The 25,661-nt window shown below is 42.2% G+C and overlaps 3 protein-coding genes across 20 annotated transcripts in view; 2 read left to right on the top strand and 1 right to left on the bottom strand.

Annotated features, from left to right (window-relative positions):
- LOC126923095 (tyrosine-protein phosphatase Lar) overlaps positions 1 to 6,493 on the top strand; it is a 278,024-nt gene extending 271,531 nt beyond the window's left edge. For all 15 annotated transcript variants that reach the window (XM_050736151.1, XM_050736143.1, XM_050736153.1 and 12 more), the window contains 2 exons: positions 8 to 1,814; positions 2,065 to 6,493. In XM_050736151.1, the coding sequence (XP_050592108.1) occupies positions 8 to 1,814; positions 2,065 to 2,133 (1,876 nt within the window). In that variant the 3' untranslated portion in view covers positions 2,134 to 6,493. The remainder of the gene's footprint in view (positions 1 to 7; positions 1,815 to 2,064) is intronic.
- Positions 6,494 to 6,548: 55 nt separating this feature from the next.
- Positions 6,549 to 8,289, bottom strand: LOC126923144 (uncharacterized Golgi apparatus membrane protein-like protein CG5021). Of its 3 annotated transcripts, none has more exons than XM_050736314.1 (5): positions 8,172 to 8,289; positions 7,702 to 7,778; positions 7,389 to 7,623; positions 6,834 to 7,076; positions 6,549 to 6,757 (listed from the first exon to the last, which is right to left on the bottom strand). In XM_050736314.1, exons 1-5 carry the CDS (start codon positions 8,184 to 8,186, stop codon positions 6,692 to 6,694), a joined length of 636 nt encoding a protein of 211 aa, XP_050592271.1. In that variant the 5' UTR covers positions 8,187 to 8,289; the 3' UTR covers positions 6,549 to 6,691. The 3 variants fall into 3 exon arrangements, with proteins under 3 accessions (XP_050592271.1, XP_050592270.1, XP_050592272.1); XM_050736313.1 differs by having other exon boundaries at positions 6,834 to 7,088; positions 8,172 to 8,288; XM_050736315.1 differs by lacking the exon at positions 8,172 to 8,289 and adding an exon at positions 7,980 to 8,165 and having other exon boundaries at positions 6,834 to 7,088.
- A 449-nt stretch (positions 8,290 to 8,738) lies between these two features.
- Positions 8,739 to 24,898, top strand: LOC126923132 (zinc transporter ZIP11). 2 transcript variants are annotated; one of them, XM_050736274.1, is made up of 6 exons: positions 8,739 to 9,027; positions 10,532 to 10,913; positions 11,752 to 11,903; positions 12,007 to 12,092; positions 21,026 to 21,283; positions 23,034 to 24,898. In XM_050736274.1, the coding sequence occupies exons 1-6, from the start codon at positions 8,920 to 8,922 to the stop codon at positions 23,110 to 23,112; spliced, it is 1,065 nt and encodes a 354-aa protein (XP_050592231.1). In that variant the 5' UTR covers positions 8,739 to 8,919; the 3' UTR covers positions 23,113 to 24,898. The 2 variants fall into 2 exon arrangements, with proteins under 2 accessions (XP_050592231.1, XP_050592232.1); XM_050736275.1 differs by having other exon boundaries at positions 8,742 to 9,027; positions 10,532 to 10,781.
- Positions 24,899 to 25,661: the final 763 nt, after the last annotated feature.

Genomic DNA, 25,661 nt, shown 5'->3' with positions numbered 1-25,661 from the left:
ACCTTAGACGAAGACAACCCTGCAAAGCACCCGATCAAGCAGCGGTCACCCGACCATTAATGGCCGCTGACATCAGTTCGAATCACGCTCCATCCGATCCAGTCGAAATGCGCCGTTTAAATTTCCAAACGCCTGGCATGGCCTCTCATCCTCCAATTCCGATCAGCGAACTAGGAAACCACATCGAGCGCCTAAAAGCGAACGACAATCTAAAGTTCAGTCAGGAGTACGAGTCGATCGAGCCTGGACAACAATTCACTTGGGACCACTCCAACATGGAAATAAACGCTTCGAAGAATCGTTACGCGAACGTGATCGCCTACGATCATTCGAGGGTGATTCTGCAAACTATAGATGGCATGTCGGGTACAGATTACATAAATGCCAATTACTGCGATGGATACAGAAAACAAAATGCGTACGTAGCTACGCAAGGGCCTCTTCAAGAGACATTTGGAGATTTCTGGCGAATGTGCTGGGAATTGAGATCGAGCACGATCGTGATGATGACAAAGCTGGAGGAACGAACGAGGATTAAGTGCGATCAGTATTGGCCTAGCAGAGGTTCTGAAACTTACGGTTTGATGACTGTGACCATCACCGACGTTCAAGAGCTGGCTACCTACTGCATTCGAACATTCCAAATATCCAGAGCGGGTTACTCCGAGAGACGTGAAATAAAGCAATTGCAATTTACGGCCTGGCCTGATCACGGTGTACCCGAGCATCCTGCACCGTTCTTGCAGTTCTTACGTAGGGTCAGATCCCTGAATCCACCAGAAAGCGGACCGCTGATCGTCCATTGTAGCGCCGGTGTTGGAAGAACGGGTTGCTTCATCGTCATCGATTCGATGCTCGAAAGGATCAAGCACGAAAAGATGATCGACATCTATGGCCACGTGACTTGTCTACGAGCTCAAAGAAACTACATGGTCCAAACCGAGGATCAATACATTTTCATCCACGACGCGCTTTACGAGGCGGTGATCTGTGGCAACACAGAAGTGCCTGCCAGAAACTTACATTCCCACATCCAGAAGCTGATGCAGCCAGAGATCGACAATATCACTGGTATGGAACTGGAATTCAAGAAACTGTCCAACATCAAAGTAGATTCGTCGCGATTCATCTCAGCGAACCTTCCCTGCAACAAGCATAAAAATCGCTTGGTGCACATATTGCCCTACGAGTGTACCAGAGTATGCCTGCAGCCACAACGCAACATCGAAGGATCGGATTATATCAACGCCAGTCTCATCGATGGATATCGATACCGAGGTGCTTATATCGCCACTCAAGGACCCCTCTGCGACACCACGGATGATTTCTGGCGTATGCTGTGGGAGCATAATTCTACGATCGTGGTCATGTTAACGAAATTAAAAGAGATGGGTAGAGAGAAATGCCATCAGTACTGGCCGTCCGATAGGTCGATTCGTTATCAATGCTTTGTGGTTGATCCCATCGCGGAGTACAACATGCCTCAGTACATTTTGCGTGAATTCAAAGTGACGGATGCGAGAGACGGAGCGAGTCGTACAGTCAGACAGTTCCAGTTCATCGACTGGCCTGAACAGGGTGTTCCAAAGTCCGGCGACGGGTTCATCGACTTTATCGGACAGGTGCACAAAACGAAAGAACAGTTTGGTCAAGATGGACCGATAACTGTGCATTGTAGCGCCGGAGTCGGGAGAACAGGCGTCTTCATCACCCTGAGCATTGTATTGGAACGTATGCAGTATGAGGGAGTCGTTGACATCTTCCAAACGGTCAGAATATTGCGCACGCAACGACCTGCTATGGTTCAAACCGAGGTTTGTAGACGTTTTTCAATAAAATATTTTAATCTTAATATGGTAATATGAACAGAGTCGATCCTCATTTTCTTCTCGGATATTTCAAGTTGATATACATTTCTGTATATTTTTGCAGCCTTGAATTTCTCACGTAACGCACGAACATACGGAATTTTTACTTTCTATCCGAGATTTCCTTTTTATATATCTTTATAGCTGTTGTAACATGTAACACGTACGTAAAGTGTAATATATGTTGCTTATGCAGGACCAATACCAGTTTTGCTATCGCGCCAGTTTGGAATATTTGGGTTCTTTCGATCATTACGCCAACTGACAAGCCGACACTCGCGAGGAAAGAGAATCGACGAGAGAAAGAAGAGATCGACAAAGAAACGAAAGAGAGGTCGGTGAACGAGCAAAAGTGCGACGCGTCTAGTACGATGAAGTACACGAAAAATATGTAAGTTTGTAAGTATGTAGCCTGTATCATGTTCCCGGGCAAAGCGTACCATACTTGTACCTTCCAATGACAAATACAGTAGAAAGGCGATAAATTATTAACCTCTCGATCAACTAACTAAGGTAGTAACCAAGTATCTTACAGTCAATGGTGTCGCAACAGTCTCACGATAAGCGGAAAAGTTCCACTTTTTATGGGCGCCGCATGTGCTGAAACAATTTTCAAATTCCCCGACAACAAAAACGGGACAATACTGCCGTTTAGAATGTACGGCTTAAAAAAGCTCGCAGTAAAACAATCATATCCGTAGAAATATTCTTTACCATCATATCAAAATTTCCTTTTATAATTCGAAAAAAAGAAGACACACACACGCAAATACACAGGATGACACGCAGACGAACAAGAATACGCGAGAAACGAGAAAACTTGGATGTTTTTGAGCTAGAAATCGAAGAAATCAAGCGGGAAGCGATTGACGAGCGAGAGGAAATAGTACGAGGAAATCGTAATCGAAAATTGAAACGATCACTGAAACATATCCAACTCGAGAAGAATTTGAGAGACACGTTCCGATTACACGTCTCCCGAATCGCTCGAAAATGACGGCTGCTTTACATAATGTAAGAATAACGATGAAACTGACGGGATTTATTATTTTACGATCATGTAACTCGCGATCAAAACGTCAGCGTACATGATATTTCGTTCTATGTCGAACTTTCCTATTCGTTGGAGAAGAACAGTGCTTCCATATTAGTGGGGAACGTAATGAAACCTCCGAGGCGAGCTACTACAGGTGCGAAACATGCCGCGTCAGAAAGGAAAAAAAAGACTAAGAAGAAAGCGCGTGTTTCGTAAAGTACTTATCGATGCGACACGGAAGATCTCGAGAAATCAGAGAGAGAGAGAGAGAGAGAGAGAGAGAGAGAGAAAGAGAGATAGAGAGAGAGAGAGGGAGGGAGAAATTGCAAGTATCTCGATCATAAAAGGAGGAGAAGTCACAGAGAGACGTAAATTTCCGCTCAGCAAAGAGAAAATTACCATACTGCCAAATCGACAATTATTCATGCTGAACCCATTACGCACGATAGGGATCTTCTCATTACCTACTGTAATTGTAAGTAGATCGTAAGGCGATTATTCTAAGATTAGTCTGTAAGCGATGCCATTAGAAGAAGAAGAAAAAAAGAAAAAGAAAATAATGCGACTGTATCGAGTGAAGGAAGTATGAAAGGAAACGGTGCCTATATTCAATTAATTAAAATGCACAAAGTGTTGTGCAGGTTTCTATGCGAACTAATTTAACTAACTAGAAGCACTGTATGTCGGATTTGCGTACTATTCCACCGAGCCCTCGATGCCCTTGTGTACAGAGTACCATTGTAGGCTTCTACCTCGACTACTTTTACAGTTTTCCCCAGTTGCAAGGCTATCAACCGCAGGTTCCGTTCTGGAGATTCACTCGTTTCTAGTACAATTCATCGAAAAACGTAGCTCATCAAACGCTAAGAGAACAGTCAACGAAACTTTGTAATTCATCGTCCTTGTCGCGGATATCGCGTCAGATCAATGCCAAAAACGATCAGTTCCATGATTATGCGTCGTCCTATATCCTGCGTATACGTTGCAACAGCGTTAGGGGTGTATACTACTCGCGATTTAAACATTTACAGAAATTCTAAGTAGTCTATGAGGACAATAAGCTTGTGCTCGTTTATATATCTTCTATCTTCTATATTTCGAAATTTTCATCGTATCGTTCGGTATAGAATCGTTTTATCGCTGTTCGACGATAATGGTAAAGCAAAAAATTTTAGCTATAAAAATATACAGTGCATCATGCGAGTATGTGCGTGGGTGGTATGGTTAACAAATATAATCAGCCGAGCGAGTCAGATCTCTTTCAGTTTTTGGCATTCGTTTGATTGCGAGGGTTTCGTGCAGTAACCTAAGCAAGAAAAGCAGAAGAGAAAAGTACGAAAGGAGAGGAATCGATGTTACATTCTTAGATCCGACTTTTAAATTTAATGATGTTCGATCAAGCATCTAACGTATATACATATTTTCAGTTAAAAGTGGTTCGAGGGTCAGGAATTGTGACTAAGTGTACATAAATGCACCGTTTGTCATTAACAACATTATATAAATATAAATATAACTATAAATATGGATATAAATATAAATATACATAAGTAAAATGATAAATAATATATATATGTATGTATGTATGTATATATATATACATATATATTATAAATATCATAATTGAAGAGAGTACGCATTTAAAAGAAAAAAAAAAGCTGTGGATATTTTCTAGACTGTCAAGATAAGCACGTTTCTTTTATTTTTTCCATCCGTTTTGTCGCTTTTCGGTTTTCAACGCACCTTTTGATACTGTTTTTTAACGTAAGTTCGTTTTCATGCAACTTTACTTGCCTATTTTTTTACACGAGATTTACATTGAAGACTAATGTCCTACTGTATTATTTCCGAGCGTGCATTTATTCGCATCTCATATCATTTTATTTGATGTTGTAAGACTGAAGGCCATTGCGTGTCTAATGTATTATCGCGTACGTATATTTTCGGTACTTCTAAAGGTACTTAAACCGCCTCGGTCGTCCTTATGAAAGATTATACTATACTTAATCTTTGTATCTCTCTCATTGTCCGTTCAAATTCCGAGATTTTGCAAAGTGTTCGGTTCTTCTGTACATAACCTCTTTCTAATCCATCCACTATGACTTATTTGGGACTGAGTTTTTGAACTTGCAGATACGTTGTCAACATTCGTTCCTTGATTATCGTTGTATACTGGCCTTTGGTACGAGCACGAAAGTTAGTCTTGAAGTAATTCTATTTTTATAATTATCCTTTTTTATACCGTTGACTTGATTTATTACATTAATGTACATTTACTTTCCTCAATCTCATTATTGTTTACCTTTTATTCGTGTACAATTAGCGATATCGTGCTTCTGCCTCGGAATATAAATTCGTTGTTACTGGCAATGAAGAGACGACACGACGAAACGACTGTTTTTCAGTAAATCAAATCAGCAGTGATTAAGTAATCCTTGAAACAACTTCTCTCTTCGATAAAAATGTGCCATTGTTAAGAACTACAATTGGTGTAAAAACTTATTACAAAAAAATCGACTTGTTATACAAATGCATCACACTAAAAAAAAAAAAAAAAAAAGGCTGAAAAACCAACGTACATAGAACACATTCCGATGAACAAACGATGATAATATGGTAACAAAACGATTTGAATTTAAAGAATCTCTTCGTAACATCTATAATCATATTCGTGGAAGAAGCGAACTAAACTTTAAAGTCTTTGGTACGATGATTTTAAGGATGTCGTTGTTATCCTTCGATTCAACTTTTTAACTACATACACACGTATTATATAGATATATTAAAAGATTTAACAAAAGAGAGAAGGAATATAATACTGCACAAAGTGCAGCTTCGCCAAGACGGTCGACAACTTCGCGTTCAAAGTTCCAGACTAAAAATACAATATGTTACGGAAAACGAAAAGTTAAATGATTGTATAAACATATTACTAGTTATAAGTTAGTAGCATTAAATTGTATCCGATGAATTTACCAATTCAAAAAAGTCCACGATATTCATATATTTATAAGATACCGAACCGTAATGTTATTACGTTCTTTTGTATCATTCCAAAAGTTTTGTGTATGTTGTACGTTAGCTGCGTGTCTATTGTTAGTGTTTATAATTTTTTTATATCCCAGAGTGTATAGCAATATGTGGTTTGTTGTATTCTTCTTCTTAAAAAGCATACAACTCGCGTCTTCGGAGCAATCTTTCCTAATACAACAAAATATAATCGGCCATATTATCGCTCCGTGCAATACCACGACGAGTTTGTTACACTGTGTGTGAGATCATCTCGAGTTCATCCATTTGGATAAGATTGTAGTCATACGATTGCAGTCATTAATTCCGAGGAAAATGTGAATTAAAGAAACAAAGAATAAGTCAAATATTAAATATCGTTGAAAGAATGGGAAATTATTTTGTGATACTTTCTTGCCAGAAAGAATACAACAGGCTGAAATGAATATAATAAATGCAATGTTACTAATTAACACCTATACAAATTAAATATTGTGTAATAGAAAGTCTGTTGACAAGGAGAAATAAGGTGTACATTATGTATTGCCCCGTGGCATCAATAAACTAATAATTAACGTAACATACGCATTTTTTTCCAAAACGTGAAAACACCAGGAAATAAACGAACGACGATATTTTCAATAGCAATTTTATTTTATATTATGTCATTAAGATATACAATTATTCGCATCATTATATACAAGTCGATAGTTTTCATGGTGATACTTATTACGGCAATGTTTTCCTTAAATAATATCATGACTGAAGATTTCTAATCTTATATCACATTAGTTGGCGCACTTGGATTACCTGCGGGTGGACTCCTGGTCATCATGGACGCAACCTGTGACAATAACAGTAGATCTATGTACTTCTGGTTTACATATCCTTCAAACTATAAAGAACATTTATTTACTAACATTTTGTATGACTTGTTTTCTTAAAAAGTCGCTGGTGGCAGTAGAAATATTTTTATCATTTCCCATTTTGCATTTTACGTATCCATATAAATTTGCACTATTCAAAACGATCGCAATGCAAACGAGCAACAGCCACTTAAATTTCAAACTAAACAAGGCTGCCACAAAAAACACCGACCACAAAAGTGGACAGAGTATTAAGGCTAACCAAAAGATACGTGCTTCTGTAGTATTAATGCGGTTCTGTTGGACACCCTGAAACACAGGGTATACATAGTAGACCTTGTATTTTATAGTAAACAATTATAGTCCTTTCTACTATTCTTTTTTCAATGTTGTTTACCAAGAATAGTGAAACATTAAATGCCTGCATAATTATAAGCCTTTCTCTTTTTATCTTTTCCTTTTTACCACAATGTGTCAAGGGCATAAAATGTGAAAACTGGTAAACCTTGAACTATTTATTCATTCAGGTAAACACAATGTCTACTAAAATGTACAGAATCGAAAGGATATACGCAATAGCTATAAAATATAGACCTTTAATTAACAAACCTTTTTGGATTCAAATACCCAGTGACTTTTTCCATTGTCATCCACGTAATTCCACCATCTAAGACCAACCATTAACCTTCCGGTGATATTTTTGACAGTCCAAAAGTCCATTGACAAAAGCAATACAACGACTACGAAACTAGTTATGAAACTATTTGAAAACCATCCACATAACATATAGGCTACTATCGCTGCTATTCTGAAGGCTAAATGAAACATGGTAACATATGGATGTCTATAAAGATATAATGTTGTCAATCTCAAACCTTAATTACTTTTATTAAATGTTTATATAATTATAACATTTATATACTTAAGTTTATTGTTGCTTTGACCCGTTTCATCCTCTTCACCAAAAGCAATTGTATCATCATCCATTAGCAAAGGTACCTAAGAAATCACATAATAAAAGTTCAACTATTGACAAGCAACAACGTTACACGTCAAACCGTGAATTCAACGTTGATGAAAATGAGAAATGAAAATACTCTTTCCCTCCCTAGAAGGAGGTTAACACATAAAAATGATACAGCAACACTTCGTACACTTCAAAACATATCGATTTACACCTGTTTTAACTAATATACGTACGGATATTCACGAATAAATGTCAATAACAATTCTTCCGACACGACAACAAAACGGTGATGATATTTACGCGATGAAAATGATTCTTCTGTTATACTTTTAAGCAACCTGGCAGTTTATAGGTGGAAGCAAAAAAAAAAATACTTGGCGTCGATATACAAAAATCGAATGGGTTAAAATGTTCCGTACACTTACCGACGCAGACGCCATGTTAGCATGTTTTACTAAAAGCTTCCAGCGATACTAACGCCTCATTAACATGAGAAAAGCGCGAAACATACGTAGAAGCGTCTTGAAATAAAATCCTAGAAAAGAATTCAAATACGTCTTTGATTAATGACAGATGATTCAAATTCTCGAACACGTCTCGGTGAATGAAATAAGTGCCTGTCAAAAGTCATGGAATTTAGATACAGGTTTAATGCAGTTTGAATATCGTGCACGTCGCTGTAGATCGTTATCGGATTGGTGCATTGGAATTGGCGAATTCTATTGGTCAATTGAGATAGTGTTTAGCGTCACATGTATATACAAGCAACCCCATTTGTACGTAAGGGCGAATAATGACAAACGCGTGTTCGCCATACAGTGAAGTTACATATGTTCGTCCGGTTTCGTATCAATGTGTTCTGTGTACCCTACTCGGAAATCATAATTGATAAGTACAGGAACGAACTCGTCCTACAACAAGTAGACGCGAATATGCGTTGGTAGTAGTGGACTAGCAATAGCAGCGCCGATATTCAGTAGTGTTAGTAACTGTAATGAAGTATCAGTGGCAGCCACTGTGATAGTGGTAGTGGTGATGGTGGTGGCTGAGATAAGTGCGGGGGACTGAATGCATATCAACGGAATTTGTGTCCCACGAAACAGTTTCTCGTGGTTCACATTGCAGAGGATGTGTTGTGCGATCTAAGGTGTCGAGGATTAGACGATTGGTACAATGTTAAAGGATTATTCGCCAATCGTGCAGGCGCTCCTAGGAACGTTATTTACGTGGGCTCTCACCGCAGCGGGTGCCGCACTTGTTATCGTAATTCGAGGAAAGCAAGTAAGCTTTATTCCTTTATTTTCTTCTGCAATCGAATATTTTTGAATTTACGTACATTTCGTCAGGTATTTATCACTGCATTAATCAAAATGTTATATACGTTCGACTCTAACCTAAGTTGCAAAGTATACACTAACCTTTATCGTACATTCTTCGCGGGAATTGGTCCGTTTTGAAAACGTTAAAATTACACTTACCACCTTGAAAAAGTTTCACATCTTAGTTTAAAGAAACATGATATTTACGATACTCTAAGCTTTGTCATCGTCTTACTTTTTTCTTATTGTAATTTAGCGCAATACGTTAGCGGAATAAAATAAATTTTGTTATCGGAAATGGTTAACGTAAAATCGATTAGTTTCCTTTGCGAATCAGTCAGGAAAAAATGTACTACGTAAGAGGTGCAATTAATTTCGATGCTATTATCAGTTAACGTTTTTTAATTTTTCTCCCCAGTTTGTTTTAGGGCATCCTAAATCTCCAATCTATTTCTGTATCTTTCAATAGTGTTTGGCTAGTAGTATCCAAAAATGTCAGTTTTAAGTTTATAAAATCATGGAATCGAAAGTTATACATCTGTAAAAAGGCACATGTTTTATAGCTTATTTCGTTACAGATGTTCAACAAATTCGCGTGAACCTGGTAGATAGCAGTGTTACCGACCGCTTTCCGCCTGGATTTATCTGATCCAACCCAATATCGATATGAATTGCCAAACCTGAAATTTGGCCATCGTGTGCATCTATTTAGAGATAGTAATTTGACTCGTTAAACTGAAACGGATAGTCTGTGAATAAAGCTAATATGGCGTAGAAATAAGCTGTGAAATATTGGTGCATGTTTGCAGACGCATAACTTTTAATCTCATGATTCCCTAAATTTAGAACTGGCGTTCTTGGACCTTACCAGTCAAATATTATCAAAGGACACAGAAATAAACCAAAAATTTCGATCAAAAATGAAGTTTAGTCTGATTCTTAGCGGTCACTATATTAGCTATATTAGCTATATTAGCTTCTTCTAATTAGAAAATTTGTGAAGTAAATTTTCTATATGGAAATAGCATAATATCGACCAATTTCGTTTATGAACTAGTCAAAGAATAGAAAAGAAAAATGAAGAAAATATATTACGCAATTTAAAATTTCAACGTTATCTAGTTCACGTTTGCATCTTTTTTCATTTCTTTTTAAGAAATTGCTACTAATTTAAAACTTTATCTGATAAGATTAGATGTATACTAACTGAACAACGTATGAACAAAATTTCTATTTACGAAAGGAAAGGTATCGCTTGGTTCTATAACATAAAGAAATATCGAATGATATTTTAGAAGTGTGATAAACAAGTAACATTTTACGATAATAAGTTTATTACTGTATAATTATTTTAACAGTATCACAATATGTTTGATTGTTGACGCCTATTTGAAATTCTACGTACACGTAAATTAAGAGATAAGAGAGCAGAACGATACTAAATGATGGAACGCGTTTAATTACAGCGTAAATTATTGGACATCAGCCTGGGATTCGCAGGCGGCGTGATGATAGCGGCAAGTTACTGGTCGCTACTGGCACCTGCTATTGAAATGGCGACAAAGAGCAAATTGTACGGAGCGGAAGGCGAATACGCGTTCGTACCAATAGGAGTTGGATTTCTCATAGGCGCGGCTTTCGTTTATGGGACGGACGCGTTGATATCTTCCCTTGGCATTCAGTCCCCCAATGTGCTTTTAGCTATGCAGTCAGTCGGTACGAAACAAAGACGCAAGATCCTTGCAAAACTAAAGAGTGACGAGGATTTAGACGATTATGATCCGTATAACGGCGTACAGATATCTGGTGGAAAAATGTATACTCAAATTGAGTCAACCACCATCGACGGTATCACATTTTCTTCCTGTAATATGTATCCAATTCTTTCTGTAGGCTTGGAAAATGGGATCAGTTCACTATACACGTGTATATTATTATTATGTCTATGTGTCAAAATGTAAATGTTCACTCGCCCCTCTTTGCTTCCTCGTACAATAAGCGATTAACTCGTTCAGAAACAAACAATTTTTCAAATATATCAATCCTGCGAGAAAAAGCTTATGACGTTGCTTACTTGTCTTTCATATAATTAATGTACTGCTGTTTCTTTCTGAACAGTGCATAATTTTTTTTTTTTGTACTTATCGTACGTAATATCTTGTATTGCGTAGTTAGTCGTTAGTTAGAATGTTCGTCAGTGTTAATGCTTCTTGCATTTAAACAAGATGTGTGAAGTAATGTATGCATGAAAGCATTTTCGATACAATAAGTGGAACTTGCAAAAACACGACCGATAAAATATGAATAGAACCGTCTGATCATTGAAACGTGGATTACTCTGACGTATTATCGACGCTTTGAAAGTACAAAATACTTTTGCTAGAAAGGTAAAAATAGCAAAATATGCATCAATTTTTGTCGTTCGTGTTGAAGAAAGTTCCGCTACTTGTAAAACTGATCTTATTAATCCTGCCTGCGGATCTAAACTATAATACACAAGAGGTGCAAAAAATGGAATAGAAAATACCGGGTATTAATGATAAGCTTTACTGTGCTTTGATTCAAAAAAAACGAGAAAAGAAGAAGACAGATTATGTTTACACAGGGGCTCATATACACATATATAAACAATTTAATCCACTCCTAACGAATGTTATAGTATATCATTAATTGTGGCATTTTCCAGGTTTCTACGAGCAAAATACCCGAAGACGACAAATTGCAAATGTAAATAGGCCAGCGGAACAAGAAGAAACAGGCACAATTTACGAGGATCCTAACAACGAATGTAAAAACAATCAATGGAGAAGAGTTTTGTTGCTGGTCGTTGCCATTACGGTACGCAAAGTCGTCGAGATTATCTTTAAATGCACCTATGACATAAAATTACAAATAAAATGTGACAAACTTATGCTCGAGATTAGTTTTTGCAATGTATTAGGTGCACAATATTCCAGAAGGTCTTGCAGTTGGAGTTGGATTCGCTGCAGTTGGTAACAGTGCATCAGCAACTTTTGAAAATGCAAGGTAAGCAACATTTCTGCATCTCTGTACGTAAGGACTACCAATATGGGAGTCTAACAGTCTTCTAACAATATACACGACGCCTCAAAATTCCGAGCATCATGAAGCGAGCGTTATTTCAATCAGCGCAAATTCTAAACGCAATGAAAAGCTATTTTCATAGGCAGCGATAGATTCTCGGAATCTAATCTAGTGTAAACTATGTAGACATGTAATCCAGAAGCCTGCCTCGAAGAAGAGGGGATATGTAAAAGCGCATAAGTACATTTTTTTAACCTTCTTTTCCAAGACTTTACATTTATTCGTAATTTATATTTTAATATCTTTATCTGATATTTTGGCCTGAATAATTCAACTCACATTAATCATATACTTGACAAGTTTTTCACAATATGACTGAATGATTATTATTCTTGGAGATTCGCCATTGTATGTAGAGCGATATTTCAAATAGATTCTAATACGTCTAAAGTAAAGTTCACTTAAACCAATCGCGCCTATCAGATTCATTACGGATCATCATCGTTAAGTAGTTAAGAGAATTGTCCAGAGGGGAGAAGTCTTCGGTTACGTTAAAAATCAGTATCTACGTTTATTTGAAAATCTACCATAGTTGTCTGAATAGATCTAATTCGACGTTCGTACGGTAAAAGAGGAAAATTTTATCGAACGATATTTTCCTTTTCTATTCGCACGTTTAAAAATAGCCTCGTTTGTTCGATACATCGATAAAGGCGGAAAGCACAAATACTCGTGTAATTCGAGCGAGTGTCGCTACTGTAGGATATCGTAGCTCAAGTCGAAACGATTCGGTCGATTCTAGATGGCTACGATCGAGAAAGAAGTTGAGGAATTCGCCGATAGATGGTAACACCATTGACGGTCGAGCGGATGGAAGTTAGAAGCGCGTGCTAGGAGGTCCCCATGAATGAGTTCTATGGTGGTCGGTCGCGAGTGCCAGCCGCAGGCAAAGTTTATTGGCAGCAGTGGGTGCCTGTTGCGCGGGGGAAGGGCACGTGTGGCCCTGGAATTCAACGAGCCCTAGGCGCCGCGCATTCCATTCCATACCCCGTACCCCGTACCCCGCTTCCTCGTCCCTCTACCACGACTTGTCCCGAACTCGCTCTCCTTACCGCCTTACGCCTTTGACTTTGGAAACAACTCAGCCTACTGCGATGACGTGTACAACTACATCCACTGGTATGACGTTGATTTCATTTCTACAAAAGCCGCCCGGGCAACGTAAACTTTATTTATAGAAAATGTTAACGATATCGCATGCTCCCATATCGTCGACCTTCCTCTTATTCTCTTCTTTCTTTTCTCTTATTTCTCTCGTCCTCCTTTTCCAAAGATAGCCCGTTAATTCGCCCAATCTTGTTACAGATTCGTTCTTTCCAATTCTTTCCAATCTCGAATCCGCTCGACGAGCTTTAAGGCAATTCACAGTAACGAACTTTGTAATCAAATACGAGGATCAATAGGGGGAAAAGCAACGTTCATTATTGTCACTGTAAGAACGTGCACGTGAATCGACACGTGCACGCAAATGACTACTTCCGATTCCGCTGCTCAAGGATCCATCCGCTGCTCGGCGATCGTCCGCTTATTTTCAGTCGCGAGCTCGCAGTTTTTTTACACGTAGTCGGCGTGGAAATGGATGGAAAACGTTTCTCCTTCGTATTGGCAACCAAAATTTTCACGCTTATTAGCCAGGGCACCTGGATAACCTGAGCGTGTTCTTTTAATTTTTTATTTCTGTAACTAAAAGAATAAGTACGTTCGTATACGTGCTCTTCTTCGAAAGCAACTTTTCGCAGATACAATTACAATGGCGAAACTTATTCTCTGGATACGTAGTTATTACGTAATTTAGTTAATAAATAAATGTTTTCTTATACACGTATCCTTTTATTATATGCGTACTCTGATTAAAGGGTATAATATAAGATTTTAAGATATGTTTGTCGCACAATTTTGTTGTGAAAATGTAAATCGATGTAACAATGTATAAGGAATGGGCGTTTAGAGTAGTTGTGCAATATGCGAAGAAACATAAAAGATTGATAAAGAAAAATAGCTATCAACGTAAATGTTCAAACGCATTTAAGATGTTAACAGAATCTCATTACAATACTACCAAACTCGAAATCGCGTCATACCCGAATCTCGCTGCGTTCGAATGCTATTGAATATCTGAGTGGAGATTACGAGCGTCCGTAGGTCATTAAGTATCCGTAGAATGAATGGACCGGATCGATGTTTTCCTCTCTGTCGCGCGATAATTGAGAAATACAAAGAGAGAGAGAGAGAGAGAGAGAGAGAGAGAGAGAGAGAGAGAGAGTTCTCTTTTTTCTTGTGCGATACAGCGTGAATGCTTTACCAAAAGGCTAATGGAATGGCGACTTTCGCCAACAAATTTCCAAAGAGACTTTGGATTTCAGAGCTTATTGGAAAATATTACCGGGGAAGCTTATTTTTTTCAACTTGTAACGAAGCCGGTAAGAGAGAAGCGGAGAGAAATAAGAAGGTAAACGAACCAGCGAGAGCGGACGATAAGCGGTGCGACATAAACGCGGTATCGCGCTAGTTTCCCGGTTATGAATGAATCGTCGTCTCGGTTCGAAAGATGACCCCGGCCGATATATCGGCGTCGTGCGTATCGCCACGGACTGGTTCGTGCCGTGCGTATATTCTTATCGGTACTGCGGGTCTTTGTCGTCTGACGACTATCTTCTTTCAGGGAATGTTCACCGGGAAAAATATTTTTCCATTAAAAATAGATACTCACGTCGATGGAATCGGGGTAAAGAAGGGAACGACGAGGAACGAGCAAGGATCGTCGCGCGTTGGGAAAATCGCTCAGCCTTGAGCGGTTATCGAGCCAGCATGCCCTTTTGTAGCCGAACTCGTCGGTTACGAGCAACATTCCATTCTCACGACGATCGCGAACCTGCAGGCTACTGGTGTCGAGCGTATTTTTGAGAGGTTAATCGGTACAAATGTCTCATATTCGGTACATAGAAAAGTTGCACCGCTAAGCGTTCGAGTAAGCGACATGGAAAAAATTGTCGAGGCAGGAGATCGTTGGCAGATCGTGTCCCGGTCAAGGAAAACATCGTCATCCGTAAGTGGCGATAGAAACGAGGCTTTACGCAACAGATCCGTTTACGTTATCGATCGATCGGTCGCGACATGTCCTTCCCAAGGAAAGGTAATTCATTCGCGAGACCGAGGCAAAACGTTGCTCGAGAGTTGCGTTCGAAGCGGCGAAAGAATCATGAATGAAAGGTTCGGCGGTGGTTGATTGGTAGCGCGTGGTCGTTCACGTCGGTATCTGCAGTGCGTTGGAATAGTCAAGAGTCAAGAGCAAACAGACAGGACAAATAGAGCGAGAAAAAGAGAAAAGGATGCTGGAAGAGTGGGCAGCCGATAGGAGCGACGATATTTGCACTCGTAAAACGCTCAAGGAGATCCGGTACTGAGTCACCTTCTGTACCGAGATACCTTCGCGGTATGCGAATTTTTCGCGGAATCTCGCTCGTCCTTATCTCGTTTCGCCTTTGAAATTCGTCACTGAATCGTCGTTAGCGTCTATTCTCGTGACTTGTTACTTCATGACGCGATCTGTCTTGTTGCGTACCACAAATTTATCTGGAAATAGATGAACATCTCCTGAGTCATGAGAAAGGCGCTCACGATCCAATCTTCGTCTCGCTCTCGAACGAGAAGAACGCCGTTTCAGATCGGAAAGGCTAAATAGAAATTCTCACCAGTGCGGAAGATTTGGTCACGTGATCGCGTATCTCATTCGATATATCTTCGCTGTTTCCGTTTACCTTCGATTCGTAGAAGAAAACGGGAAAGAAGGAAATGGAATGAGCGAGTGAAAAAGAGAGAAATAGCACGCATAAAAACGAAGGAACTACGGAGTGGCGGGTTGGCATGGTACATAGATGAGGTGTTGCTATGTTAAACACGGCGCCAGACAAAGCTGCCGACGAAACCACCTCATTTCAGTGCTATCCTCCTGTCTGTCTTATTATATACCGACCGACCGACCGACCGACCGACCGACCAGTGCTCACCGCACTGCGGCCCCTCTCTGTCCTCGTGTCTCTACTTTTCTCTTTTTACTTGCCCGCTCTCTTCTCTCTACCGTTTTACCCTTTCTCTCCGTGGCTCTAGCTTCGCTGTCCTCTTTCGGCTCGAACATCCTCTCTGGCTATCTACGCCTTCTTTTCTCTTCCTTCATCTTCAAGTTGTAGTATCGTATACCATAACTATAAACGCGATAGTCCGTAACTCGTTCCGTCATTGCTGAAACTGTATTTTCGTAGAAGAAAAAAAACGAGGAATGTCGATCGTCCACAAAGAGTAGAGGCCAAGTCGGTAAACGAATAACGTCCGACTTAACGACGTTTTCTCAATTTCTTTCTTTGGTCGATTTTTTAAAAGATGCGATTATTAGATTTAGTAGCAGGACACAGCCTCGACAGTTTTCTTCGATCGTTGCACTTTGTACATGGTGCTTATCACACGCGGAAAACTCGTTCTGACGTGTGCTAATATCAAAGGAAGTCGGTTACGATATAGTACTTCCCGTTTAGCTTCGGTGCATAGTGCATAGTATTACGAATGCACGTGCGCAGCGATAGACACGCCAACCGTATCTCGGAACCTTCTCCGCGACGAGAACCGCCTTCCGTTATCAACGGAAGACGAGCATTCCTTCGCATTGATTTCGATCCCGTCGTTAGACTGCCGGACACCGTTTCTTCTTTTTGTCTGTTCCTCGTCTACATTTTCTACGCGCGAGATGCTTCGAGTACAGCCGTTCACGGCCAAAACCTTCTGAGAATTCGACTCGCGAGACATTCTCTAAGTTAGCGGACACAGCGATACTTTTCTCCTTTCTTCTTCTTATTTAGCTCGAAAAGTTTTGTACGACGGGACGTATCGCGAATAGAAGCTTTCGATATCGCAAGATATTATCAAAGATGAAAAGAAAAGAAGAAAAGAGAAAGAAAGAAAGAAAGAAAGAAAGAGACAGTGGAAGAAAACGGGCGATCAAACAAGCTATCGGAAAGCGCATTTGTCATTGCGACTTCCTCCTGCTCTTTCTTCTTTCGGTGGACACGTCTATCTCTCGCTTCTGCTCGGTGTCTCGGTTAATTCGTTTCTCTTTCTCTGGCATCGGGCGATGCACCGGCGCGCACGGTGCAGCGACTTTGCAATGCTTGGAATGCAGCGGCATTACGCATGCGCACCGCGTACCTTACTCGGAACAGACGAACAGCCGGATCCGTTATGTCCCTCGACGACGACCTCGGGACGATCGTCTGTCCGGACTATTCGACGAACTAGCGTCTTCTTGCCGATCGAACTACCGCCATCGTGACGGCTACTCGCTGTTGCGTCCATGATCAACCGTACACGCGATGGAGGCTATTTCTTCCTTGTGCGCTGCGTGGCTCACAAGGAACATCTGCTGTCGGAATCTCGCGATCGAGCGACCGTTCCCAATTCGGCAAAAGCCACCTTACCCCTTGGAATGCGCGCCAATTATTTCACGGCGAATTCGTTCTAAACTTTTACGTCGTGATCGTAGTCGTAAGAAACAGCTTCCTTCCCTCGTGTCGTCTTAACGCGCGGGTAACTACGACCGGTTACCGTTTCGGCTAGAAAAGGCTGCGTCGCAAGGAAGGGTGACGAGGGTTGAGAATGGGAGAAAAAGAGAAGGAAACGGAGGAACAGGTTCGCGAGAATCGGCAAACGCGTTTCTGTTTGACATTAAGAGGCGCGCAACGATGCCGGAGGTAGCAGAGAAGAGCGGGGTTGATCTTGGTCTTATGATTTTATGGTGTTAAGCCGTGGCCGGTGGCCTCGGGACTCGGAGCCGAGAAGAGCCGGAGAACTCGCCTTGGCGTTGGTGGAATGCGGGACGGGCAAATCGCGGTCGGCCCGCTTGCGCCTCGTTCCCATGCATTCCTTACTCCCTCTCTCGTTCCTCCTTCGTCTCTGCTTCTCTTTCTTTCTCTTCCCTTACCCCTGCTCCTCCTCTCTCGCCCCTTTTTGTCTTGCTCGCTCCTTAGTTTTCTCATACAAGCGCGTTTATACGTCTACGCTCGTCTCACGCGTTGCTCCTCTCCCCTCGTCTCTCTTCTTAACGCGCGTCGTACGGTGTATGAACATAAGCGCACACCTAAGGACTCGCGCATAACACGTAACACCGGCTTCTCCCCCTTTTCCTATCTTACGATGTTTCAAGACCCTCTCCGGGTCTCTAGTCCTATGCTCCTTCTATCTCTATTCGCATCTTGTAGGTTCACCAATCCCGCGGTCAATCCCTCCAACGGAGATTCCTCGTGATTCCTTCGGGATCGTTCCTTCTCCTTCGATTTCCTCCTTCTGTCGGTCGCTCGTTCGTTCCACGCTTCCTTTTTGGAAGCGCAGCCTCGGCAAACGAAAAACGGCTCGTTATCGTATCGGCGACGATGAAATTTCGCTGCTAGCGACGCTACTTTTCACCGTGAGATCGATAAAATGCAACCGATCGTTGTTTACGAGGCACGAGCACGCTGTTCGATCGGAGCGCTCTTTAGCTTTGATTTCTCGTTTCGCGCTGAGAAAGAAAGTCAGACGAAAGAATAATTTGCCAGTGTTTCGGTCGTTTAAGCCGAGGACGAGCGTTGCCGCCTAAAGACAGTCACGGTTGCTTATGGAATGCAAAATGGCGACCGGCGATGCGTTCAACGAAACTACTCCGGTCGCCATTTTGGTACACATTGACAAAGCTACACCGTTTCGATAATCCGTTAAGTTCTTCGGTATCTACGACGTCACCGGTTCAACGTATTTATTTTCCATCGACGCGAAGCTAATTTTTATGGCTGCCGCCTGTAGATCCGGCGCTCCATCGAATACGCACGTCTAACGGTAACTCCGCTACGAGTTTGACCATGACAATCAAAACACCGGTGTGCTACCTTTTTTTTTTTTGCCTTTTAATAGATACCAGTTTGGCGAGATCTATACCGTTTCTGCTCGGAGAAATCTCCGATTCGCGGCTCGAGACAGCGCGACGCCCTCGCGCGTAATTCCTCGGGCGATGGATACCTCCGTTTCTAATTTGAAAGGCGAACCTTAGCCGCGTGATCTCTCTAGCGCGCGACAACGCGAACAAATTTATGAATGGGCCTACATCTCTCTCTCTCTCTCTCCTCTCTCCTTTTACGTCTATTTCACTAATCGTACAAAAGCAGACGACTAGTTGGATACCAACGCGATAGACACTTTCCGATTTAGAAAGTAGCGACAGTTGAGAACAAGGAAGAAGACGAGCCATGGTAAACGAGTTATTTCGTCCACACGTAAAGGATGATGAAGACACTCGAATGTTATTTTTTAAGTAAATTTGATTACACCACGTAGGGCGAAGCGACCTTCTCGATCGGGCGTTCGTTCTATCGTAATAAAATAGGACAGTGTGGACAAAATGAATTTCAAAAAACGGAAGAATCCGAACTCCGTTGGATTAGGCAGCGAGAAACGCTAGAATGACGCTGGCCGGTCTAGCTGTCTGGCGATAGGGTAGACGAATCGGGAAATCACGGCGCTGACCGTGGAAATCAGAAAGAAGAAGTCAGGAAGGAAAAGAAACCTGGCTGCAGGAGGGCGCGGTTGGAAGGAGCGAGAGAAAAGAGGCGAAGGAGCATAGGAACGATGAAAAGGGACAGAGTGGAAGAACGAGAGAAAGAGAGAAACGTAAGAAGGTGAAGCCAAGAGCGGTGTGGTAGGGGACGATCATTCTTGGAACTCGGGTGACCTCCCCTGATGCAACTGGCGAACAGCCGGACCCGACGGGTTAACTGTACAACCACTTATGTACGTCGATGCTGTAGGAACGCGACGGCGATGCCGTCCTATGAAATAACGTGCTACACGCCGCGGCATGACATACCATACCATGTGCTCGGCATGTACGAGAGAGCACGATGATCATGCATCGGAAGGAGGAGCTTGGTTCGCGTCATTCATTCACCTGCTCGACCATCTCTGCTATTCTCTATCGATCGACCGCTTATCTATTGTTGCTTGAAAATTCTAATCGTTGACCTATCGATAATTCATCCGCCCATCCATAGTCTTCTCGAGGTCTGGTCAAGAACCGAACATGGAAAGTTTCTCCATCGTCTCTGATTTCTTCTTACCAACGCGATAATCACTTTGGCTTCCTGTTGTCTATTCGTCTTTTCGATTTTTCGTTTTATTCAATTCGTTTCGTGAACTGTGCTTTAGTATTCGAATATTCTAGCTAATATCTGGTGATTTCTTCGTACCGTTCTCTCCCTTACTTATCGTTCTATCGAATTCCCTTGATACGTGCGATCGTTGAGATTGATCGACTTGGAAATTTCCAAACAGTACGCGATAATAATTGGTTCGTAGACTCGGCGCGCAACTCGTTTTCTTACTTTTGTTCTTCTATTCTCGCCCTTCGGTACGCTATAGGATCTACTCGTAATGTAACAGCAATCTACAAATTTCCAAGAAGGAAAAGGCGGACACGTGTCCTATCTACGTAACGTCTATGTGGAGATTCGAGAGTGAACGATTAGTTCGTTACGTATAGGACAAGAGAGTGGAACGTTCTTCGGAGAAGCAGCTCGCATCGCTCGAACCGAGCAAATGGAAAAATCTAGAGAATGTCGAAGTCGTCGACCAGTTTCAAGAACTCACCGGGATCGGATGAGACGGTGCAAGTTGACTCGCGACAAAGTCACCTTGTCTCCTCACCTTTATCCTTATCGTTCGATCGCGATACGCGCTTCTCGCTAAACCAGACACGCTTATTTTTCCTGTCACATCGACGTTGCTTAGTAGAACGCGTTCAACCTACTACCGCTCAATCGCGTTATACGTTTTTATTACAGAAACCTTGCAATCGGAATCGGTATCCAGAATTTTCCCGAGGGACTGGCGGTGGCTCTGCCCCTTCAAGCGGCTGGAATTAGTACGTTGAAGAGTTTCTGGTACGGACAACTCTCAGGGATGGTAGAACCTCTCGCCGGCGTCCTTGGCGCAGCCGGAGTGACGTTCGCTGAACCCGCGCTACCTTATGCGCTTGCCTTTGCAGCCGGTGCAATGATCTATGTCGTGATCGACGATATCGTTCCGGAAGCGCATCAGAGGTTGGTACAATTTTTATTACATTTGCATAGAAATTGGGAATAAGAGCGTAGAAATCTCTCTTTCTCTCTTTTGAAACTACTATTGTTGTTGTGGTCGTTGTACGAAGAAAAAGTAAAGAGGATACGGTCGTACAGGTCTAGAAAGATAGATAGAGGCGCATGTACGGCGCATGTTCGAGAACGATTACGGTACAATGGCGCGTGACGGCAGTAGCGTAGTTAGCGCAGCGTCGGCAAAACGGACGTGGCGAATTTCTTTCCCAGGCTCGACTGCCTAGCTGAAGACGCATTGTCATTATAATTGGCTCCTTTTGTATTTCGCGTGCGATCTAACCGCTCTGGCCGACGAGACGGTACCGTACAGACGCGCTTTCCTCCTGAGATAGTGGAGCCAAGTTCGCTCCCTCGGGAACCCTCCAGGGTCCGACAAACACAAAAGTGACAAACCCCTCTGTAAACCGTTGTTTGACCTCCGACAGGCGAGAAGCTGTTTCTCGTATGCGTTGCGCCGCGTGTGATCATTTCCAAAAGGCCGAAGGAAGTAAAAGAGGGGAAACAGAGAGAGAGAGAGAGAGAGAGAGAGAGAGGGAGATTACAATGCTCGCTTTGCTTTCTGGTTTAGCAGGACAGCAGAGTTTCTCGCGAAAGGTAAACGCGCTCCCTGTAAGATCGAACGATATCGAAAAAAGAAGCGCGAAAGAATAAGGACGAGGAGAAAGTTTGCGAGATCCGAGAATCGATTAGTTTTCGTAGCGACGCACACGCGTGCGCAAGAACCAGCTCTAAAAACGAAATACAAGAAACACGGCTATGCTATGTAAAAGCTATCGAAAGAATTCGGACTTGTCACGTATCTCGGGAATTAATTTTTCTTCGACTCACGGGTTTCTCAACTGCTACAGAGCTAGCCGGATTCTTGGAACGGTCGGTCCTCGGTGATCGTTTGCATGATTGTCCGTTCGGTGAAAAGGAATGCCTCGTTTCGGGCCCGTAGCCTCGCAGCTAACGGCAATCGTCTACTTTTTTGAAAGCAGCCTGTGGTTCGAAAGATACGCGCGATGTTGTCGATGATACTTGGCAAGAGATCTCGATCGATATTTGTCGCGTCGAAACGCGTCGAATCGCGTCGAATCGCGTCGAATCGCGTCGAATCGCGTCGTTTGTCCACCGACCGCGAACCGTAATGGCTAATAAAAATACAAATTTCTGAGGCACACCGAAAGGAGGTATTTACCGCGCGGATATGATTGATATGGTAGAACGCCCACCGAAACACAACGGCACATTTCACCGGCCGTTAAAATTGATGGCCGTGTATAATTTACGAAATCAACAAGCCGTGACGTGCAATACCGGCTACGAGCGTGTGTGTTTTGTGCGTACTTAATCCCTACTTATATCGCGAAAACCCTTTTATTTCTCGCTATCCTGCTATTTTTTATTCCCGTTGTTCGTTTCCATCTCTGCACCTCGATCATCTTTGAACGTTCGCTCGGATTCCTATTTTTCCTACCACTCTCCTCTTTCTACCGCCATTTTTCGTCATCTGGGTCGAACAGATCGTCCGAGCATCCAGGTCTTCCTCCAGTTCCTTTCCATCCATCGTCGTTCGTTGAAATATCCAGCTTTACGTTTACGTTCCTCTGCATCCATCCTTGGATACGAAAGAGAGAGAGAGAAAGCGTGCTTTTGTGTCTTAATCAGCTTGCATCTTTAAGAAGAAAACGTATTTCTTGCTTTCTGATTACAGTGGAAACGGTAAACTCGCCAGCTGGGCCGCGATCGTTGGCTTTTTGGTAATGATGTCTCTGGACGTTGGATTAGGCTAGGATCGCGCGATAAAAGACATTTGCGAAAATCGATGCGTGTCTAGGTTTATAGATTCGTTCGATAGAGTGGTTATTCCTTCGAGAAGCTCGTTCCGATTTTTAAAGACAATTTTCTTTAAAAATCGGAACGAACTTTCCGAACAATTCAATAGTAAACGCGAGAAATTCCTAATAATTTCTGTCTCGCGGCATTCCGTCGAATTTCACGGTCGAATTTCACGGTCGAATTTCACGGTCGAGTATGGAGATCGAAGTGGAGTTAACGTGGCGCGTTAACCGCTAACGATCTCGAAGTTCCGACAATTCGATCGGGCTTTCTTCTCGTAGAACGAGATGCCGAGTTCGATCGTATACCGCCTCAAAATTATCCGAGTGTGTCTTCCATGAATCTAGTCTTTGTTGATCCGATATAGAAGTCAATTAGATCAATCAGGCGACGACCTCCGGTTACGCTTTACAACATTCTACGCCGTGTTCGTTGCGACCAAAGGAAACGAGTAGAAGATCGTTTGCCCTTGTTCGCGATTTAAAAACCGGCTCTGTCTACTTCTCACCCTCTTATTCTCTTATCCTTAATCTATATATTTATCGTCTCGGGTAATGGGAAATTTCGATTCAGTATTGCGAAGATACTGCAATGACCAATCGAAAAATAAGAGAAATGCCGAACTCGGGACGAGAAGGCAATTCTTCTGGATAGCCAATTTCGTTTAGAAATATAGTCGTAAAGAATCGGTGCAGCTCCTTGCTTTCTTACGCAACATTTTACGTAGCTTTCTTTCAAATGGATTCTCTCACGAATAATACGAATGTGGCAATTTCAAAGTGTCTTTCGCACGACACGTACGCAATCGTACGCTGCATGCTAGATAAATGCACGCACGTTTATTACGCAGTATCCAGGACGTATCTTGTCGAATCAGTTCGTCGTTCGTGATCGATCCGAAAACTTAAACGGTTAAACGTGCGATAAACTCGCGCGTGCTGCAGTATCTTGTTTTTTTAGATAAGTAAGTTTACAACTGCCATCTTGCCATTGTAAAATATTTTCTATTTCCCATCCCAATCATACCAATGTTTATCGTAATGAATTTTACGATGCTTCGAACAGTACGTATGTAATTTTATCGATTCACTATAATAATGTATAGTACCTACCGTTAACGGGACGCCCGTTTCGTTTCACGCTCGGCGCTGGATCACTACTTATAAGACAAAAATACTATTTTTTCGTATGTAATAAATCGATACATAGACATAAGAAAACGCGTGCGTTACTTGTAGTACACGGAGAAGCTCGAGGCACGTGTGATCGATCGAATCGTCATGCACACTGGACGAATCGATACTTTTCACATGCATATTGTGGTAGTGCGGTTTCTCAGGTTCCTACGTCCGCGTACGATCCTCGTAGTTGCAGTTTTGTCGACGATCTCGAGCCAGACGTTGCTCGTAAGAGACAGAAACAGAGCGCGAGAAAGAGAGAGAAAAGAAATCGATCGTCGCATGCTTCGTATCGAACCAATGCATGTAAAGTGCGATGTCAGTCGTCTTTACGACGAAAGTGGTGCTTTGGAAACTTTCTGCGAATTATAAACCGACTAAGTAGCTATATCGGTATTAAATATCCTAGGTTTTGTACCCGGTGGAAAGGCTTTCGGGATAGAAGCGTCGTTCGATCGTAAAATAAAAATGTGCGACTGGAATCTTTCTCTATACTGGTACGAGTAAATTGTTTGTATCAAGAGCAATAAAACAGAGTACGAATTACGGCCGTTAGACGGAATATCAGCAGGATATTTTTACTGTTCCTCGTCCTGGTCCGCAACGTAATGGCGCAAAGTGTGTTCGCATTTCGGTGCTCGTTTAAGATATCGCGTTGTTTCATCGTTGGATCGTTAATGCGTTAACCCTTTAGAGGCGAAATTTTCTTTCTACGGTATCGGCTAACGCGATCTCGTTTCACACGGAGTCGTGTATCCCGATAGATCTGGCAATCCGCGAGATTGAAACAATTCTAACGATGTTGCAGTGTCTGTGACAGATGGGACAGACGTGTCCCATTAGCCTCGAAAGGGTTAATCGTCAGAAAGGGAAACGAAATTGGATCGTTGCGCAGTTGTAGCCGGCGCGTTCGCGGTAGAGGAAGAGCTGCGTGACGTGCACGGAGCCGTGCATCGACGGAAGGTTAGTCCGGCGAGTTAGCCAAGCTGTTCGTGAGGTAAGATTCGGTGAAACGAGCGTGCAGTATCGGCGCAGTCGACGCAATCCTCGTCTCGCGTCTCCCGTCTCACCGAACAGTTGCATAACCCAAAGAGAGTCGAGGCATGAATGGAGCCGAGCGACGAGGACGGCTGCACCACTCGGTTGCCCGGTGCAACGAGTCGACCCGTGGCTGGTGGGGATGCCAGCCGAGAGGGACGCATCGGTATCCAAGAAAGAGCACGACGGAAAAGAGCGAATCGGAGCGAGAGAACGAATCATACGGCGTACAGAAATGACGCAGTGCTCGACAGAATTCTGCCTACGAGGAAGACAAAGCCCGACAC

Source organism: Bombus affinis, chromosome 13 (genome assembly GCF_024516045.1).
Source record: "Bombus affinis isolate iyBomAffi1 chromosome 13, iyBomAffi1.2, whole genome shotgun sequence".
NCBI lineage: Eukaryota > Metazoa > Arthropoda > Insecta > Hymenoptera > Apidae > Bombus > Bombus affinis.
This window is presented reverse-complemented; position numbering and strand designations above follow the sequence as displayed.